The 17,969-nt window shown below is 46.9% G+C and overlaps 1 protein-coding gene across 2 annotated transcripts in view; it reads left to right on the top strand.

Annotated features, from left to right (window-relative positions):
* Positions 1-17,969, top strand: part of Grik4 (glutamate ionotropic receptor kainate type subunit 4) — a 408,987-nt gene that overhangs the window by 324,250 nt on the left and 66,768 nt on the right. For both annotated transcript variants that reach the window (XM_046438798.2, XM_058577098.1), the window contains one exon: positions 13,320-13,427. In XM_046438798.2, the coding sequence (XP_046294754.2) occupies positions 13,320-13,427 (108 nt within the window). The remainder of the gene's footprint in view (positions 1-13,319; positions 13,428-17,969) is intronic.

Below are 17,969 nucleotides of genomic sequence, written 5' to 3'. Positions count from 1 at the left end.
GTGAAGATGATAGCTGTTCCTAGGAGAGGCCACAGCACATCAAGAACCTGCATAGCATGGCACTCCTCAGACAAGAGCAACTGACACTCCAAACTAGGAATTCCCCATCTTCTCAGAGCACAGAGCACAGTGAGGCCCAGACCCACGCTCTGCACAGCCCCCAGTATAGCCTGCATCCAGTGAGGGCCATGTACCAGCCGTACCCAGCCCATCACTGAAAGCTCAGAAGCTGACCCTCCCTTTCCCCCAGCATTCTCCTGACTTTAGCAACCGGCCTTCCTGAGGGCCAGGGAATGATCAACTTCCTTCAGCCTTGAGGCTTCATCAAAGTCATGAGTTCAACTGGCACCTGCACTTGGAGCTCAAAGTTATGCGATTAGTACAGCAGCTTTCCCAAGGTACTTCTCACTTGGTGAGCTGAACAAATGAAGCCAGGCGTGCCCTGACTGAGTCATGTTCTTTGGCAGTAATTTTCTTATAAGATGAAAAATCTCTAGCATGCCCAAGTTCCCTGACAAATTCTCTCCTCAGCAGCTCATTTGAAATATCTTCAGGCTTCCGGGAGGTGGGAGAGAGAAGGGCAGATGAGTCTTCCTATTTGTAGACTCTGCCATGCCCTCACCACATGAGGAAGGCCAACTGGATCATCCCCCCAAAATACTTAAGGCTCTGAGAGTTTTGATTATAGAAGTCAGAAAAAGAGGGAGTTGGGGTATAGGCAAAAGAAAATTTTAAACTTGCTTAGTGCATCTGTCCCCAAAAGAAAGAGATCTGAGCGTTCTTCCAGACCTTCTCCGGGGAGCTTAACCTCTGACATCCTGAACTAGGTGGGGAGTACCTTAAATCCACAGGAGCATGATTGAAGGGTGACATTTGTAGTCAGAGCCAACAGAAGTGGCCCAAGCTCCACTCCTGCCCTAAGTAATAGTTATCTGTCACTAGAGAACAGTCAGGGTGGGCTTATTGTCTTTGGCAGTAAGAATGGTGACCAAATTCTGCATCACTTCCCAGAGGTTGGAAATTAAGGATGGCAGTCTGAGCACATCTTGGCAAAAGCCAGACACTCAAGTGCAGATGAATACAACTGATTCTCATTATTTATGGGTTCCATATTTGCAAATTTGACTACTTGATCAAATCTTTGTGTAAACCCCAAAACAGTATTTATAACTTTTTTTTTTTCTGCAGACATTCATAAAGTGGCAAAACATCTGAGTCACCTGATGTACCACGTCTCTGGCTGACACTGAACAAGAAGAGGCCCTGTCTTCTTGTTTCAGCTCTCTTACTATAAACAAGTATCTTTTCCACAATGCCATAGCTTTGGTATTTTTGTGCTATTTTCCCTTATTAGTAAGTTTTCTGTTTAACTTCCAATCACAGTGTTCCAGTGCTGTCTGGTGTTCCTAAAGACACAAAGACTGGGATGTGCCTTATAGAGAAAATCCATGTTCAGTAAGCTTTGGGTGTGAATTATTATGCTGTTGTTCATTGTTAATGAATCAGCATTGTATATTAAGTGAGATATCTGGAAACAGAAACACATATAAATCAACAGGGCTATTGAAATTATATATAATATACCACATATGGTATATATTATATATCAGCTGATTAAAATGTGATGAGGCTCATAGGAACCTAGCACTTCATTTCCCCTGGGATCAGGGATTCAGTGTTCCCTAATTCAGTGTATGTAGCAGGTTTATAGATCAGAACTACTATGAATAACAAGAACCAAGTGTAATGAGATTCAGCCAGGAGAGGAAACAGGTGGAAGCAAACTTAGGAATGGCTAAAGTTTTCCTGTGTGGCCTTCTCTCTCTGCATTCCCTGCTCCCATACTCCGGGCCTCCTGTTTTCTTAACAATGTCCAAGTGCCTCATCTGTCTCTTGGTGCCCTGCCTTCTTCCTGGTTCCCCTCATGTAGAAGTCAAACCTAGCTCCTACATATCTGGGGCCAAATAGAAAAACAAAGGTCCTCTAGATCAGTTCTCTGATTGGCTGCTTGGTTTCTTGCAAATGCATCTTCTTGAAGGAGAGTCTGTAATTAAATGTCTTTGGTGTCAGGGGACTCACTACCATATTCCATCTTGGAAAGCTTTTATTTCTAGAAAGTTCTTCCATCTGTTGGGCAGACATCTTTCTTTCTGAAGCCTCTTGCTCTTGTCCTTGGCTCTGTTTCTTGGGTCTACACATCTGTTCCAGCCTTCTGCTGACTGCCTTCACTTCATGGGGCTCAGAGAGGGCTGGTTTGTGGCAGACTGGAGAAGGGTCTTCCTTGTGTCCTTCATGTAGATGACCACCTGCTTCAGCGTTGTGTCTAGTGTGGCCTCTTGGTGTCATCTCTTCTAGGCCTGTCTTTCCAGGCTCTGCCCCAAAGCACTTTGAAAATGACATCACTCAACACTTTCAGGAATTTCTCTTTGAGCTGGAAGGAAAGCTAGCCTCTATCCTTCTCTTACAGGTACAATAACTAAAGACTAAAAAGAAGCGACTTGCCCAAGGGAATTTTATAATTCAATCCAATGGATGCTTATTGAGTGTCATTATGGGCCAGGCACTGCCCTGAGAGCTGGGGACATAAAAGGGTATTTATTCACATAGTCACAAAATGTTTAGTAAGTGCTGATTTCATGCTAGATATTGGGGGTATGATGGAGGATAAGATGGAGTCTTGTCACTCATGGGATGAATTATCTAGTGGGGGGAATGGGCTGGGAGAAATAATTACATAAATAGTTGTATGACTGCAAGTGGGATGAGTGCTACCAATGAGTGACCCAGGGAACAACATGAGTCCCTGCAGTGGGGACCTGACTGATTCAAGGGGGGGCCTTGCAAGCAGTTGAGATTCAGGCTGAAGCCCTGGGGAAGGGAATGTGAGGAATCAGGACAAGGGCCTCCCACATGAATAGGAGTTGACCACAAAGCCACGTCAGGAGGACAAAGCTCCTGATGCTTTACTTTTCCAGAGGCCCCCTCTTTCCCTTTATTTATATTCTCTTCTAAATATGGAAGTCAAAATCAAAGGCAAGGAGACTCAAAGGAATGTGGAATCTTAGGCAGAAAATGCTTATGGCAGACACCAATGGACAAAGAATGATTCCAATGTTTACTAAATGATTAACCATATATCCACAGCCCAGGAAAATTCATATCTTGGGAGAAGTGTAGCATAGGAAATCTGTCCAGGTTTCAACCTCCCTGGGTCTCAGTTTTCTGATCAGTAAGATGGGAATGAGGGCAATCCCTTCCTAGAAATGTGGGTTGGGTGGGAAGATTAAATGAGATAACAGATATAAAGCATCTAGTTCCGTGTTTGGCATCCAGTAAATATTCAAAAATATTAGCTTGTATAATTTTCTCACAGCTCTCCTGTAGTTACAACAGATGACCAAGACTAGGAGTTCATTGATGCTGAAAATATACTTAGTGAGCATCAGTTATGTTTCAGGTACTGTGGGAGGGGCTGGTGGTGCAGGGTGAACAGGTGGCCTGTGCATATCCCTCTGCCAGGCCTTTCACGCTCTGAGCATGACTTGCCATTCAGGAGGTGCACAAATACCCACCTCTGTGCAACTGCAACCAAACTTATGAAACAATAGTTACTTCTGCTACACGTACTTGACTCTGTACTCCATATAGATTTCATTTTTTAAATGCAGGTCTTGGGCTGGGATTGTGGCTCAGCAGTAGAGCTCTCGCCTAGCACTGGCAACAACCCAGGTTCGATCCTCAGCACTACATAAAAATATAGCCACCGTGTTTCACCCATAGACGTCACTTTTCTGCCCAGATTTCAAGGCATTGTGTTGTGTCCATCTACACCTAAAAAATAAATGTTAAAAAATTTTTAAAAAAATGCAGGTTTGACCAACTAAATTGATGTCATAATCCAGGAATGGGTTGCAGCCCACAGTTTAACAGAGCAATGCCTTAGAGCAATTGGGTCAAATGCTTAATAAAGCCAGGGTAGAATCTATTTGATATGGAATCTTCCCAGATGTCCCTGGATTTGCGTTTGATCTCTTACCTTTGGCATTTGCCATTGCTGTCCTATGATGCTGAATTTGCACAGCATTCTGCACTCAAGCACATATATGATGGCTCCTCTCACTCCACTTTTAGCAACTCCCCTTGCTCCCCAGAGCACCCTTCAGTGCTCAGGTGCTAGCTCATGCCCTAGTCTCCCACGTGAACTAAACTCCTGTGATTAGAGAATGTAGATTTAAACTCAGTAAACATTTGCTCCTTCATGCCAGGTGTTCACCATGGAGGCTGATATTATACAACTTTTTAAGCAGGTCCTGAATCAGTACAGACCACTGCTGTGGAGACTGGAACACCAATTCAATCTCCCTTCACTCCTGGGATCTATGGCCACTGTGTTTCACCCCTAGATGTCGCTTTTCTGCCCAGATTTCAAAACCATTTCTGTGCACTCAAGAAGACTAATATGTTATCATTGGCATCCTTTCTGATGAGAACTATAACTTAGAACCCTGAGCCTGAGACTGAAACCAAAAACAAAATACAAGTCATTGGTTAGGGTTCATCCAACTCTGGTTGGCCCTAGGGAAGAAGAAACTGGGATAGAAAGAACTTGCATTTGGCTAGGGCTTTAAACTTTTGTCACATCTGTGATTGCCTCAGAGAATCCAAATAAGGGGAGAAGGAAAAGGAGATTACCCTTATCTTATAAGTAGCAAAATTGACTTCCGGGGGCTACATGGTAAACAGCAGACATGGTAGAACCCAAACCCAGATGTCCTGAATCCTGATCATTTGCATTTCCACCAGATGCCAGGAGTGCTGCTGTCTCACATTCCCTGGGCTTATTATGGCTCCTTAGAAGCCGTTGTGTATATTATCTTGGTTGCTCTTAAACAACACTCTACTGTGTTGTATTAATTGGCTTTCCATGGCTATAACAAACTCCCTAGATAATCTTCTTATAAAGAGAAAAGGTTTATTTTGGCTCATAGTTTTGGGGTTCCAGTCCATGGTTGGTTGGCCCTATTGCTTTGGGCTGGGGGGGCATCATGGAGAAGAATGTGTGGTAGAGCAAAGCTATTGACCTTACTATGGCCAGGGCTGGAAAGCAGAAGAAGAGTCAAGAGGAATGGGGGTCCCTCTGTCCTCTTCAAGGGCGTGTTCTCAATGACCTTCAGGCCTCCCACTAGGCCCTACCTCTTAAAGTTTGTGTCTCCTCCCAGTTGTGCCAAGCTGAAGAACAAGTCCTTGACACCTGGGCCTTTGGGAGAATATTCCAGACCAAACTGTAGAATATATGTAAATTTCATTTATCCCCATTTTAGATATGTAAAGTTTCAGATAGGGGTTAAGTAACTTACCCAAGGTCATACAGCTTATACATACTATAGGAGAAAAGGGGTGCCCTATGCACCCCCTTTTTCCAAGCTCCTAAGCAACTACCCTGGACCCTGGCCAGGATCATTCATGTGGGTCCTTTCCTCTGGTTCCATTCGGAACTGCATCCTTCAACAAACAGGTTCATAATGATCAGGGATGTGCATGGGAAGGTGCAGGTCTTAAGGTCAAGATATTCTTCATCTGCCCCAACTCAAACTGATGGCACAGTAGTAAGTAGCATCTGAATTCAAATCCCAGTTTAAACCCCTATTAACTGTGATCCTCAGCAAGTTGCTTGACATCTATGAGTCTCAGTTTCATTCATTCATTCATCAAAACTTGTATGAAAGCCCCTCACTAAGTGCTGTAATTGTGGTCTGAAGTACCTATATTATACCTGCATCTCTCAGGTGGGAATAATAACAGGGTTGTTATGTAGAATCAGGAAAATTTATATTAGCAAACCACAGGGCCCAGCGCCTAGCAAGTAAAGAAGATCAGTAAGTATTTGCAGGATCTGACTCTGGAGCAGGACTTAGCCTGCCTTGGAGTTATGTCAGCCTCCCTAGAAGAGGCTGGGTCCTGGCAGCACTAAGTGCAAAGAACAATCGTGTAAATGTACACAAAATATCAAATGTTATGGCTGTTGTATGCACATCCACAGATGCAGCGGGGATGTGAGGAAATCCCTCGGGGCTTTAGAAATGAATCTTTTTACCTACTTGAAAGAGAACAAAGTAGTAAAATGATAACCCTGAGTGTTTCGAGGCAGGAGGGAGAGGGCCATGAGCCAGCAGGTTCTCTAGTGCTCCCCATCAGTGGCAGGTCCTGAGAGTCCCAGGGACATCCATCAGGTGAGTCCCTGGATCTCCAGGACCAGCCTGCAGGAGAGGGCCTGGGGGCTCATTGTGACAGGAGGTCAGCTCTGCCAATAAGCCTGGCACTGCACTGAGCCTGTTCCCATCATTGTCTTGACTCTGTGACAAAAATAGCACGCTGGTTAGGAGCACATGCTCTGGGGACAGAGAAGGCATGGATTTGAATCCCCATACTGGAGTTGAGCAGCGTGTGACATTAATTCCTAACCTCGCTAGGACAGGGAGATTTTTTTAAATCTGCAAAATCAGTATGAAAAGATCTCTCTCTTAGAGATGTGCTGAGGATTAAACAAGATCTGCAAATTCCTGGTGTATCTGTGCAACTAGATTTTATTGTACATCTATAATAATAAGCGAGGTACTCTGCTGGGCTCTGGGGATAAAAGGGCAGGCTGAACCAGCCACGACGTGTGCTTTCCTGAAGCTTATCACACAGCAAGAAAGATAGAGAGTAAGTGCTAGCACATTAACAAGTAGTCTGAAGGAAAAGAATATGGTTCTAAGCAGCTTGACTATGGGAGATAAGGAAAGGCTTCCTGGAGGAAGTGACCTTTGAGCTGAGGCCCGAAGGGGCAACAAGAGAAAACCAGACCAGGGCGGGCAAACACTATCTATGAAGGTCCAGACAGTAGGCACTTGGTCTTTACTGGCCTCACAAGCTCTGTTGCAGTTCCGCTGTGGTGGATGAAAGCAGCCCGACAGGACAAAGACGAGGGGGCGTGGCTGTGTTCCAACACAACAGGCAGTGGGGCAGGTTTGGCCTGTAGTCTGTGGTGTGCCATCCCTTAAATGAACTGGAAGAGGGCTGGGAGTGGGGGGGGTGTCATGGCAGGGAGAGTTCCAGACAGGGAGTGGCATGCACACCTGGTAGGATGGAGCTTGCTGCACTTGAACTTGAAAAGAAGGCAGGTGTAGGGCCTGTAAGAGGCTGGTGTGATGGAGGTGGAGGGGAGATGACGCAGTGCTGGCTGGATGCCGCCGTGTGAGAAGCCGAATGGAAGGGGCACAGCAATTCTAGCCTGAGGCAAGTTGAGGGGAACTTGGATGAGGTTGGGGAAAGGTGAGGCTGGGGGAAATTAACCCACTGGACTCTGTGATCCCACTGTCAGATATCAGTGCAGGTCTCCTGACTCCAGATGTCACACTGCCATCTCATAGGGAAGCAGCAGGGGACGCCAGGGTTTAGGGGCCCTCAAGTACTTCCCCTGGAGACCAGCTTGCTCTTACGTTCCTGTGACCAGAGGGCAGACTAAATCCAGGTATCAGGCACTCATTCAGTTGTACAGATGTCACCTTTCAAAGACCTGGAGAGCTCCTATCAAAGCCAGGGAGCCCACTCCCTGGCCTATTGTCCCCCTATCCAAGCTTCCCTTCCGGCAGATTCCTTCAGGCTTTGTCTCTTGGCTACTCCACCCATGGGACTTAAACATAGCTCTTGGAAGAACAATGGATCAAAAATAGCTGTCCTACTAGAAGCAAGAAGCAACAGCTGAGAGAAAGAGAGAGAGAAAAGAAACCAACACTACGAAAAGCAGATTAACTTATAAAGGCACAGAAATGTAGGCAAGGTGCCCTGCACATTACTGTCACCCTGGAGCAATACCATATCACCGCACAGTGTGATAACTGGCTTCCCGATGATAACAATGCATATTAAGGTAAAGATGCCCACTCTATTTAAGAGGACAGAGGAACGTATTCCTTTGGAAAGGATTTTTGAAAAGAATGCTTTTGAATACATAATTAAGATCTCCAAAATTTAGTGCTCAAAGGAGCAAGATTATTATTAATTTATATAGATCTGTGTCCCTTGGTAATGTTGGGCAAATGGTGCTTTCTATGCACGTTCAAGCACATCTCTTACCAGTTATATTTACCTAAATTTTCATATTTGACTAAGCACTTCTATTATAAGATGTTTCTCCTAATAGTATTAGCATCATAGTTAGAAGGGCTACACATTTGTTTTAAATAATGTGATTCCAGTGAAGCAGCACCTTAGCCTCTTTTGAGTGCTGTTTTTTTTTTTTTTTTTTACTTGCTAGCTCTGTGACTTGGATAAGTTATTAACTTACCTGGACTTGACTTTCCAGGTGGGGCAGCACTGAGATTGGTATCCATAAACTTCTAATGCCCAGCCCAGAGGTTTTTTTGTGCATTTCGGGCCCCAGCATACACTGGAGTCAGCTTGCCCCAGCTGCAAGAGCCCACTGTACAAATCTTCCCAACTTTGTGTTCTCTAACATCATGTCAGCAACCAGGGGAGTGTTTGCACCATAGAAATTGGCAAATGCCATTAACCAAGGCTGCTTCTTCAGGAGAGAGTGTTTTTAAGCATTCTCTAGGCCACCCTGGGTGGGTACTCAAGTCACTACTAATCTCTACAGTCTAGTCATTCCCCATCATCCTGTTTCTTCTCTGAGTTTGTCCTCTGCTCTGATCCAGCTAGCATCCGAGCCACCTGGACCCTTGCTACAACCCAGATTGCTGGACGCTCCCCAGGCAGTGTCTGATTTAGTCCATTCAAGATGGGCTGAAGAATCTGCATCTTGAATGCTGATACAGCTGGTTTGGACATCAAACTTGGAGACACTGACCTAATCTAATAAGCCCCCAGTGCAAGCCCTTTGGAGGGCACAGAAGAGACTGCATCTTCTGTCTCAGGCAGTGGCACGATAATGAGTACTGACCTAGTACTTTGCACATATGCTATCTCCTTTAATCTTCTTAAGAACTTCTTAAGGCAGTAATTACTATTTTAATCCCCACTATATAGAGGGGGGGAGGACAAAGTTCAGAGGGATTCAGTAACTCAGGTGAGATCGTGTGGCTTATAAACTGGGAAGCCAAGCTAGACCAGGTCCTCCAACTCTGGGTCCTCACCTGGGTGGTGAGTTGTACAGTGCTCAAGGGTGGATAAGACTGAAATGCAGCCTGAGCTCCACATGCCCAGCTGGGCACTGGCAGGGCCACCTCAGCCTAGAGGGCTGTTTTTTTTTTTTTTTTTTTTTTTTCCTGCATTAAGATACCATTAAGGCTGGTGGTGGCCCTGTGCAATGCATATTCTCCTCCCTCACTATCAATTCTAGGGCCTCTAAACTGGTAGAAAGGCAGAATGAGTGGGAGAGAGAAAATACAGAGAGGGCCCAGCAGAGATGTCATCCGAAGTGAACTCAAGCCCACACTTGGGCATGGAGACAGGGTCCACAAAACAGCTGTTCCCACAGGAGGGTTTGGGGGCAGGTGTCAGTGGGGTGGAGTGAAGGGATTTGGCTGCAGACAGAGGCACAGATTGTCTGTGATGAGAGAGCTGTATCTCCTGCCCACCCCTGGCACGTGTGTGGCATCAAAGGTGCCCAGTGGGTGGGGCAATTAGCCTGTATCCCAGGGCGCCTGGCTCTGCCTCTCCCCTTCCTTCCCACTGTCTTTTTGCAATTAGATTGCACTGGGTAATAGCTGCCAAACCACTTTGTTGGATCTGATGAGTTTATTAATTTCTTAGGGGCTAATAGAAGAGTGGGTGGGAGATTCATTTCCTGACTGGATCTTGGGGGCTAATTAGTCTCTTTGCCAGGTTCCCAGAGGTGAGGGGTGGGAGGGTGCATTGCTCAGGCTGTTGGACTTGGCTCTGGATAAATCATCTCTATGCTTGGCTTTTACAGGAAACTAGCTCACTGAGTAAGACCACAGAGGCTGGGGCTGGGCCCCTACCGCAGGGCTGAGTTAGAATTGCCTCCCTTGGGAACAGTGGAGGTGGGAAGGGAGGTAGGGGTGGGGGCTGAGGTCTGCTGCTATTGGTGTGAAGTGTAGGTTTAGGGTGACAAATGGGACTCTAGAAAGTTTAATCCTGTCCCACACATCCAAATGCTGACATCCAGCCCAAATCTTTTTTGTTTCTTCTGTCCAAATATAGCCCTTCCAAGCTTAACACACCATCAGAGTCCAGTTGTATCCATTTTGAAGGCAGGGAAACTGAGCCTCAGAGAGGAGAATAATTCTACCTGGCTTTGTGGAGTGCCAAGACCAAGAAGAAAGCTGTATGCCTGGAGTTTGAATTAGATGGTTGACACCCCTCAAAGCCACCTCCTGGTCAGCCGGGTCTGCTCAAATGAAGGACATATTAGTGTTCCCACCCTAAGAGACAAGAGCAGAAACAGGGAAGAACCCATTCTTAGGAATCAGATCAGAATTCAAGCCTATGCTATGCCTACCCAGATGGGTGACCTTAGGCAAGCTACTAAACCTCTCTGAGTCTCAGTTTCTTCATAAATAACATGGAAACACCATAAGCATTCCAAAGGGTATTAGGAGAATCCAAAGAGGCGATAGAACTTTCTAACACAACAGTTGTCTACAAACTGTTACCCTTTTCCCTTCATTTGGAAATCCAGTGCATTCCTCAGCCCCCCTGTACCTTTCTTGTGAAGAGAGGAAGAGGAAGGAGAGGATCAGGCAATAGTATGGACTGTCTGGTCTGTTTGAGAGACCACAGGAGCTCCAGAGGCCAGAGGAGGGTTTGCCTGCCTCCTGCCCATGCCTGGTTAACAAGAGCAACCTGCCAACAGGAGATGAGGACTTTCCCCTGCTTCCAAAACCAGTCCTGGAGCAAGGTGCTGGGGTCTGTGCATAAATAAGTCTTTTGTCCTAAGCCACAAAGACTGTGTGGGAGACCACAGGGAACTGAAAATGTTCAGAACACTGAAAGACTCAGACAAGACGGCTGTGCTGACTTCTTTGGAAAAAATCATCTGGTTTGAAGAACACAGGGCTGTGTCACCTCACACTAGTTGGCTGTGACACCTCACACTAGTTGGCTGTGACACCTCACACTAGTTGGATGGATTTTCTGATTTGGGGCTCTTTATTTGTAAAACGGGGCTTACTATCTGGATATGCATGAGACACTGCTTGCAAACTAAAACCAAACATGAGCATATAGAGAACCATCCTGCCTTAGAGAGGTGGAAAAAACTACCCCCACCCCTTTTCCAGGTGGCGTCCCGTCCGAGGGGCATTTTTGGTGATCTCCTCTTTGCCGCCTGAAAGGGCCATCCTGGGAAACCCTCAGTTTCTTTCCTGGAACTGGAAAGGCTCCCAGTGGATGGTCCACAGTCCCCAGTGGACCCTGCCCTCCATACTGTGAAGTCAGGAAACTGGTTCTGCTCAGTGTGCCCCTGAGTCCGCCTGCCCCACGGGTCCGGGGTGAAGGCCAAGGCAGAGCCAAGTCTCTATTGTTGTTGGAGCTTCCAGAAGAGACCCCAGAGCCCTACTCTGGGGAATAGAGCCACCGGCACCCATGGAACTCAAAGAGAGTTTCCCAGGGAAGCTGCCGCTGGTGCTCGGAGATGCCTGGTGGAGGCGGCTGTGTGCGTCTCCATGGGTTGGTGGCCAGCTGTCAGCTCTCTCTCTTGGCTGCCCACCTCCGATCTCAGCAGCAGATATTTGTCAGCGGCTCCAGCTTGTAGGACTATATTGGGATTTTATCTATGTATATTATATATTTACATATTATTTATACATTTGACATATCATGGACTTCTGTATTATTTACACATAGCATATATATTTATACAATGTCTACTTAGGTATATTATTGAAAGGGTTCTACTGAGAAAAACAATCTAACAATCCACTGCTATTGAGTTTAGGTTTAGGTAACATTCTAAAATGGGGAACTAAGTAAATTACGGATTTTTTTCCCCTAGGGGTCTTTAAGACAATGGGAAAGTCAACAATAATATATTGAGCACCTAAAAATTTATTAAGAAGTTAGAGCTCATGATAATTGTTTCTAACACAATAAAATAAAACTAAGGCTAATACAAGGAAGAATGCAATAGGGAAGTGGAAGAAAAATAATTATTAGGTTTCTGTGACAAAATACTTGGGAAAATCAACTTAAAGAAGGAAAGCCTTATCTTGGCTCATGATTTCAGAGGTTTCTGTTCATGGTCACTGGGCTCCATTGTTTCCTGGCCTGTGAGGAGCTCATGGCAGAGTAGAGCTTTGTACCTGATGGTAGCCAGGAAGGGCAGGGAGAGAGAGTGAGAGAAAGAGGTGGGAGACAGATGTACCCTTCAAGGACACATGCCTAATGACCCACTGCTTCCAACCAGGACCTATCTCCTAATATTCCATTAAGTTATGAATCCACCAGTGAATTAATGCATTGATGAGGCCAGAGCCCTCAGGATCCAATCACCTACAGGGTGATTGAACACTGCTGTACTGGGGACCAAACCTTTAGCACATGAGCTTTTGGGGGATATTTCAGATTCAGATGGTACATTCAAATGCCAGATTAAATTCATTCTCACAACCACCCAAAGAAGTTTCTATTATTCCCATTTTACAGATGAGGAAACAGGGTTAGTGAGGTTCAGAAACTCTTCTGGGGTTACACAGGGAGATCTGTGCTTCTGGGTCTGTGTGAACACTGCAATGTCCAGATGGCACATATATGATCTTTAAGAAGGTAGGGAAATGTTCCCATGCCCATTTGTAGATGCCAAGGCTCTGGAGAACTTTTGTGTCTAAATTTTGACAGTAAACAAGTGGATCAAACAGGGTCTGCCCTCTTCCAGTTTATTTACTCATCTATATATTTAACCATTCAGCACGCATTTATTAAAGACCTTGTATCTGCCTGTTTCCTCCAGTATGCCATTTTAATTCTTATTTTGATAAACACAATTATTGAATTCAGGCCAAAGCACAAGAGTACCTGTGATTATTCTTGCCTGAAAATATTTTGCCATTCCCTCCTGGACACAGAATTTCCTGAACTGTGTTTCATTCCTAATTTGTTTTTCCCTTTACCCCCTCAGGCTCTCCCAAGCCTTCACCGTCCTTTCTTTGCTTACCCTGTCAGTGCCCCCTTCCCTCAACCCTGTCCTGATCCAGCCCCCTGCTCCATGCTCCATAACCCCCCCCCCCTCATGGCTTATACACAGCCCAAGAAGACACCAGGGACTGTCCTCTTGGCTCCTCCAAGCCTGGGGCCCCAGCCTGCCAGGCCTCTCCTTCCTGCATGTCTTCCCAGTTCTCTCTCATTGGTCTCCTCAGATTGGCCAGTGGCACGTGGCGGAGGGCCTCAGCATGGACAGCCGCCTCTACGCCTCCAACAGCTCGGACAGTCTCTTCAACACCACCCTGGTTGTCACCACCATCCTGGTAAGCGGGATCTCCCGAGCCACCCAGCTGCAGCTCCCCGGGGTACCTCTCCTGAGCCAGTGCAGAGAGCTCCCAGGCTTCCCGGGGAACAGAAGATGGGAGCGCTAATCACAGCACCGAGGCCAATTTATGACAGTGTAATTACACTCAAGTTGCTGTTTCATATGGAAATGATATTTGATGAGTTCCCAAGCAGCTGGGGAAGAGGGATAGGGTGGAGAGACTCCACAGTTTGTGGGTGCCTCTTTCAGGGGCACCCTAAAGGCTGGGGCAGCTATGCAGGGCCACATGGAGAGGATACCCTGGGGGAAGCTGGATCCAGTCCACTGGGGTGGCTGCTGCTTTTTCCCAGAAGCCCACCTTGCTTGGCACCTAGAGTATACAAAATGAGGCTTTCCCATACTGCACCCCCCAAATGGACACCTGAACGTCTGTGGGTTTATCAGGCCTCTTTTTTTCATTTCCAGACGGTAAAAAGAGGGTTCTTATCGGGCAAGGGACCATCTGCTTTTCTATTTGATTCAGTTCTATTCAGTAATTACCAATTCCAACCCCTGACTCTAGTCTCCTGCCATGTACCAGGCACTGTGCTCAGTCATTGAGACCAAAGATAGGTAAGACTCCATCTCCTTCCTCAGAGGTTATAATTTAGCAGATGGGATAAGTCAAGTGCATACACGGCGAAGGTATTATTTGTCTTCCCCCACAGAAGACCTCATGTTTTAAAAGATTTTTCAATTAAACCAGCTGCATGTATTAAGCAATAATTACTCTGTTCCCCCTCCCTTCCCCCTATTAACTAATCAAAAGTGTATTTCCCCTGCTTGGCACAGCATCTTATCAGCAGGAGATAACCAGTGTAGTCACACTGATAATGCAGCCCAAAGCAGGGACAATGTATGGGAAAGCCTACTCCTCTTGTCTCATCCCTCTTAAATGTGCAAGGTCTGCAACGGGTTTGTTTCTTTTAGGCTTTTTAAGATAATAAAGAGAGCTCAGGGACCCCCATGGTGACTTCACAAACTCTGGGGTCCAGGGAATGCTTGGCTGGAATTATTGATCTACTGTGAATGGAATGGCATAGAAGCCGGAAAGAGGTGCAATCCAGAACTGTGGAGTGTGGGGGAGAGGGCCCGACCTGCAGCACTGCCTGAGAAGGAACCTTTAATTACAGATGGAGACTGAAAGGGAGCACTTAGGAAGGGGAAAGTGAAGAGGGAGAGCATTGTTAGGTGTTTAGAAAATATATAGAAAAATACCAGCTTTCTCCCGAATGTGGGCTTCAGTAGGGAAAGGCAGGAGCATCAGCCAGAAATGTGGGTTGAGTCCATAGTGCTGAGGAACTTGAATGTCAGGCCCTCAGTTTTTATTTCATCTGGCAGGAGATGGGTTGCTGAATAGTTTCATTCATTCATCCTGTGAGTATTTGTTGGGCACTATGATTTGCTTGGTACTATTCCCGGTACTCAGAGTACAGCAATGAATGAAACACAAAACCCGCTGTCGATAATGAACTTCCATTTCGGTGGGGAATGTGAGACAGATAATAAAAAGCCATTACAGGCTGGGCACAGTGGCACATAACTATCATCCCAGTGGCTCGGGAGGTTGAGGCAGGAGGATTGCAAGTTCAAAAGTTCAAAAGCCAGCCTTAGCAACTTAGCAAAGCCCTATGCAACTTAGCAAGACCCTGTCTCAAAATAAAAAATAAAAAAGGACAGGGGACGTGGCTCAGTGGTTAAGCACCCCTGGATTCAATCCCTGATTATAAAACAAACAAAACAAAAAACAAAAAACAAACTAATACAGGTTGACTATCCCTTACCAAAAATGCCTGGCCTCCTCAATGGCTCCATCCTCACTTGCTTGTCAATTCCCCCAACCCAAATCAGAATTGTCCTGTAATTTGCTTACTTTGCCCCCCAACTTAAGATGTATACCCTTCGTATTCAGGACTAGCCCTCCTTACTTGCTTCCTCTCCATGCTCCTTGGGGTCTAGTGGTGAGGGATTACCCTCCATTTCCTCACTGTATCTTGCCTCTCCCTTCCTTTGCACATGCTGTTCCCTCTGCCTGGAATGCCCTTCCCTGCATTCCTGTCTCCATCTGGAGAGGCCCGCACACCCTCACAGTTCTGCTCAGATGTTGCCTGTTCCATGGAGTCTTTCTTCCCCTGTCTGACTCCTGCCCTCTCCTTCTCTAGTTTTGTGTACACTCCTCCCTCTGAGTGGCACATCCTCTCTTAGGGGATGTCATTTGAATGTTTACCTCCCCTTCTAGAATGAGAGCTCCTTAAAGATCCGGTTGCCTGGCCCACATCAGAGCTCAATAATCAGAACTGGAGTGAAGGATTTCTTCCTGCAGAATTTCAGGGAGTAATTTTAAGGAATTCTTTAAGAATCAAGAAGAGTTTGGGAGGGAGGGAGAGGGGGAACTTTCGGGACGTGCTTCCTGCCTCTCAAGTTTGGGAATTTGACTGCACTTGGAGATCTGGGCTGTGCTGAGACTCCAGGGTCTAGTTTCCAGGCTGAGAAAGTCACTCTGATCTGCGTGTGTGTGTGTATGTGTGTGTGTGTGTGTGTGTACCCGTGTGCACATGCATGCTCACTGCCCACACGTAAGTTCACAAGGAGTGAAGGTGCTGGTGGGACACTTTCACATGAGGTGGCATTTAATGACATGGTAAGGAACACTCAAGCCAAAATTAGCACTGGCTCTTTTTTTTTTTTTTTTTTTTGGTGCATGTGTGTCTGAGGCTGCTGATCCAAATCAGTAACTCCTACCAGGAATGATGATGATCCTAATTCAGTCCCTAGGTGACCGTTTGTGGGTTTTCCCTAGCAAAAGGTAATCCTGAATGATTTATCCCTTAAAACTCCGCACATATCCATGTTGTCTCTCGCTCCTGTCAGGGTGCGCTTGGGACGTGTGAATGATTTATTGGTTAATACCAGCAAACACACAGAATTAGCTGCGGCTCCTGTTCCCTGAAGACATTCTCTGTGTCAGGCCCTGTGTCAAACATTTCGCTGCATTGTTGCCTTGGGGTCTCCCCAACCCCCTTTCTGGATAGACCAGTGTATAGCCCCCCACATTTTCCACACTTCAGGGAGCCCCAGCCTTTCTGATATTTTGACCATTCAACACATCTCCTCCCTCCAGAATCCAGTTCTGTATACTTGTTTTGCTTATGTCGGTGAAATTTAAATTGACTTGAGAGTAGAGAGTATTTGGGGAGGAGATTCTATGACGCTTCTCAGGATAATTAAAGATACCCTGGTCCTAGGGTGGAAGCCCTCCGCCAAGCTGTGTCTGTCAGACCATTTTGGCCCTTCTCTCTCTCTGTCTCATAATCACCAAGCTCTTGACACTGGAACCAGGGGACGAGAGAAGGGGAAGGGTCAGTTCCAGGCTGACTTGCTCTGCATTTGGGCTCCTCACAGCCTCACTGTTGGGTGCAGAGAGGAGGACTTTGGGGGACTCATGGGAGCCCTGGTGTGAGCACAGGGGTTGGTGGAGGAGACAGGACAGGGACAAGGAGGAGCTAGGTTAGGTGGAAGATGGGGAGGGAGAGGAGTTGCGGCATGAGAAGCCCTTGAGCTAGGATTGGCAAGTGTGGAAGACAGGGAGGTGGCCCGTCACACTGCCATGACAGTGGACTTGGTCATAGGTCAAAATCATGTCACTTTCAACTCTGAGCTCATGCCCAGAACTAAACTGCCCTCCCCCATAACCTCTGGTCTCTCTGGCTCTCCAGCTGCCCCCAGGGTAGAAGTCCACCCCAGGAATTCCATGTCAGAATTTCAGCACTTCCCCCTCTTACCTTCTAGAAACATCTCTACCATAGTGTTCAGCCATCTGGCCAGAATACCGGTCCCCAAGCCTGATGGCCTTTGTGACCCCTGCTCCCTGCTCAGTCTGCATTCAGCCTCCTCTCCTCAGCTGGGCCCCGGGGCTCCCGTGCTCTCCTGCTTCTCTCTCCTTATCATATCCCCATCGAGCATTCTGTGGAACCTTCCCACACACCAAGCCATCCATCCCACCTGCTTCCACCTTCAGCACAGCTCTGGGGTGGGCGCGGGCTCGCCTCTCCTCACGTCCACACCCACACCCTGCACCGTGCCCCAGGCCTCTTCCTAGCCTCACACTCCCCAGGGCCTTGTCTCCATCTCCTGGTTCCTGGGTCCCTGCTCCTCCCACCACTCATCTTCCTTCCTTCTCTAAGCTCTCCTTTTGCAGCATTTCCGTCTGCCTGCCTGCACAGGTCTCTTCCACCCTAAAACCACCCCATCACCTAGACACTGCTAATCTTCAGTCACCCTCCAATTGAGGAATTGTGGAGTCAGATTTAGGGGCACCCTTGGGGACCCCCCACCCTGCTATTTGCAGAGGAGAACCATAGCAGCTTGGAGGGGAGGCCCAGCTCCCTCCATCTCCCACTTTCTCAAAAATGCCTGTTCCTTCACTCCTGATCCTTGCAGTGTCCCGGTGCCTGCTCTGCTTCGGCCTCCCAGCAGACTTGTGATCCAGCCACCCCTCTCA

This window comes from Marmota monax, unplaced genomic scaffold (assembly GCF_021218885.2).
Source record: "Marmota monax isolate L192 unplaced genomic scaffold, Marmota_monax_Labrador192_F-V1.1 WCK01_AAM20220418_F8-fsc00081, whole genome shotgun sequence".
NCBI lineage: Eukaryota > Metazoa > Chordata > Mammalia > Rodentia > Sciuridae > Marmota > Marmota monax.
The sequence above is the reverse complement of the archived record's forward strand: the minus strand, read 5'-3'. Positions and strand labels throughout refer to the sequence as shown.